The sequence below is a fragment of the Malurus melanocephalus genome, unplaced genomic scaffold (genome assembly GCF_030028575.1).
Source record: "Malurus melanocephalus ecotype Western Australia unplaced genomic scaffold, MMel_1.1 scaffold_2587, whole genome shotgun sequence".
Taxonomy (NCBI): Eukaryota; Metazoa; Chordata; class Aves; order Passeriformes; family Maluridae; genus Malurus; species Malurus melanocephalus.
In genome coordinates this window covers 1-3,152 of record NW_026625819.1, presented here as the reverse complement: position 1 = coordinate 3,152, position 3,152 = coordinate 1, and the positions used below count along the sequence as shown (strand labels likewise).

General features: G+C 45.3%; 1 protein-coding gene across 3 annotated transcripts; it reads left to right on the top strand.

Annotated features, from left to right (window-relative positions):
- The first annotated feature begins 1,290 nt into the window (after positions 1-1,290).
- LOC130587862 (ribonuclease-like) lies at positions 1,291-2,315 on the top strand. Of its 3 annotated transcripts, none has more exons than XM_057388829.1 (2): positions 1,291-1,365; positions 1,809-2,315. In XM_057388829.1, exons 1-2 carry the CDS (start codon positions 1,360-1,362, stop codon positions 2,226-2,228), a joined length of 426 nt encoding a protein of 141 aa, XP_057244812.1. In that variant the 5' UTR covers positions 1,291-1,359; the 3' UTR covers positions 2,229-2,315. The 3 variants fall into 3 exon arrangements, with proteins under 3 accessions (XP_057244812.1, XP_057244811.1, XP_057244813.1); XM_057388828.1 differs by having other exon boundaries at positions 1,355-1,416; XM_057388830.1 differs by lacking the exon at positions 1,291-1,365 and adding an exon at positions 1,477-1,635.
- The last annotated feature ends 837 nt before the right edge of the window (positions 2,316-3,152 follow it).

Here is a 3,152-nt window from a genome sequence, read left to right as displayed (position 1 = left end):
TGGCATCTAGTGTTAAACATTAGCTATAGTTCTTGTTAGTGTTGAATTCAGTGCCAAGAATTGTTATAGTTCTTTGTTTTCATTGTGTAACTAAGTACATTGACAGCCATGACATTTTGCTGCTCGTGTTGGTCACTGTAACTAAGACAACTTGACATACAGAGTTTGTAGGTAAACACAGTAAAGGCACTGAGGATTTGATCCCTGGGCTTGGTATGTATTTTTTTTTATTGTAAAAGTTACATGACAGAGAAAGGCAGTGRTGTGTGCAGTATTTTAGAGATTAGTTTTATGGTAGATCAGGATTTTCTTAATTGTCRTTAGCACTGTATCTGCTGCATTGAGCCGTCATTCTCCACAAGTATACCTGTGTTTACTAACAAAGTCCTTCTGGTTTTAGTTGTGTTTTTTAAATCTACGTGATAGCTGCAAAACCTGTGCTTTTTACACGACAACTTGGAATCCAATATTATTGTCACTATTTGAAGGAAATGTTAGGCAGAGAGCATATGCAGACAGAGGTGTGATTCTTCTTCCATATCTTTTATGTAGTACTTTCTGAATCAACATGGACTTAATAGAATAGAAAAGTTACCCTTGATGTTTTCTTTGTATTCTCRTTTTTCTGTTTGGAAATGGGAGGTCTCAGCTGTTTTTTACTGGATCAGTCTCCTGTAAAGGCTTTACTTGAGCAGGGCATCTACTGGCAGACACATATCTTGTTGAACTTGATATGCCATATGTAATAAACATTGTTTAAAGAGAGGTTTCATTTCTATGGTGGCATCACTGTGAAGTGGAAAAAGGAGAATGAGTTTAATTTGTGATRGGAGTGTTATTTCATGTCAGTCTTTTGATATGAAAAGCTGCTTTGTATTTTCTCATGAAGTAAACTCAGAATACAGATCGTCTGTGTTAAACAAAAAGTAGTGGCAAGTAATTCCAGCCTCTTTCAGCTATTAAATAATCAGTAATTTCTTTTTGTGTTGGAGTTTAGGACAGTTTTAAAAATGGAACTCAGGGCAGTCTGGATATTTTCTTCAAATTGTTGTTATAAGTTTTATTTCAAAGTCTCTTTTCTCGCATACTTCAGGTGTGATTTTTTTTTTTCCCTCTCATGATGAAAATAATGATAAGTCAGGTTAAGCCTGGTTCCACAGTGAGAAAAATAATTGGGGAATCCTTTATGGGCTTCTGTGGGTTTTCAGTCATGTTAATAAGTAACTAATGGTTGAGTGAGTGGGGCTTTCCAGAAGTCTGACTTCCTTCTGATACTTCCTGGAACTTGCTGTTTGCCCTGCCCCTCGTGGATCCTGGCCCATTGGGCACAGCTGGGACCAGTATAAAAGAGGTGCAGAGATGCAGGTAGGGATCTCGGACTCCCCGAGGCTGTAAGGGAACATGAGGCGCACACAGGTAGGGGTGCGGGATGTTTTGGGAACCAGAATGTCTGTGGGATGGGTCTATAAGGAACCTGAACACCCAGTGGGGAAGGGAGGCTGTGTATGGCATCTGGGTGTCGGGGCATGGGGTGGATCTGTAGGGGAGCCAGGGAGCTGAGGAACAGGTAGGGGGAGTTCCATAGCGAAAGAGGCTTCTGGGGAGTGCAGAACTGTAGGGGACCCATGCATCCAGGTGAGATCCAGAGATGGCTCAGTTGTGCATGGATGGGCCCACATGGACTGGGAGGGGATTTGTATGGGACCCAGGTGTTTGGGAGGGGGAATCTGTAGAAAATTCAAGCATCTGGGGTGGGGTTTCCAGTGGGTGCCCAGAAGTCCAGATGGCTCTAACCCCACATTCTGCAGGTATCCATGGCGGGCTGGGTGCTGTGCGTGACACTGGTGCTGGCAGCACTGGCAGGGGCTCAAGGCCAGTCCTACCAGGCTTTCCAGCAGAAGCACGTGGACAACCCCCGGACCCGTCTGCCAGCGCGTAATTACTGCAACACGATGATGGCGCGGCGGGGAATGACAAGGCCCGTCTGCAAGTTCACCAACACCTTCGTGCACGCCCCAGGCATGACCGTGGCACGTGCATGCTCCCGGACGCCCGATGGCCAGGGGTACTACACCACCCCGAACAGGCTGAGCGTGACCATCTGCCGCCTCAGTGGCGGGAGCCCTCGGCCGCCCTGCAGGTACCGCATCGCACAGACGGTGCAGCACTATGTGCGTGTGGGCTGCCGTGGTGGGCGTCCCGTGCACCTCCAGAATACCATCCCATAGGGAGGCATTCTCGAGGCCCTGGAATGATGCCTGGCGTGAGGGGTGCCGATTCTCCCCCCGTCAGCGGCTCTGTCAGTGGTGGAAATAAAGGAGTTTTCACAAGCTTTGGCTCCAGCATCAGTTTCTGGGGAGAACATGCGCCCTTACCTCTCTGTGGGTGACTCAGCCTTGACAGAGAGCCCTAAACCACCATCCCCYCACACACACTTTGCACACACTAGTTTCCTCAAGTCTATGGGGAAATGTTCCTGTAATCTCATCTGGGAAGTTGAAAATTGTAAAACAGTTAAACTGAAAGTTGATAATAGTAAAGTGAAAAATCAGGTCGTGTGATTTTCAGCAGTAGGGTTTTTTGACAGCATAAGGCTGTGGAGGTTCTTAGAGTAAATTAGAGTGGGGTTTACAAGTACTATAAAAAAACATTTAATTTGATCTTCTCCCATTCTAGCTCAGTTTAGGCTTTTAACAAAGATAAGTGTCATTAAAGTACTACAGAATTTTTTTGGACACAGAAGACAGTCGTTGCTTGTGAGAACGAGTAGAGAGTTTTGTGTTTTTTCATCCGTACCATAGAGGACTGTAACGGGGCTTAACTCAGACCTGAAGAGAGCAGGTGAGAGATGAGGAAGAGGCTGCAGTTCACAAATTGCCTTCTGTTTGCAAAGATCCCCTAATAAATTGCACTGTATGCTGTACAAATGGCTAACATTTGGCAACATTGAAATTAATCTCATTTTGGGGCAGCATACAACAGGTTTTTAATACTCAGCAATATAGTTCTATTTTAAGGCAAATATAAGACTCTCACTGTTCTTGAAGCACAGGGAAATCTCTGGAAGGCAGAATGCAATTTCCTATTTGGATGGCAGAAAGGCTGATCTTCCTCTTCAGGGTGTGCGTGTGTGCACATGCCTGTGAAGGGTT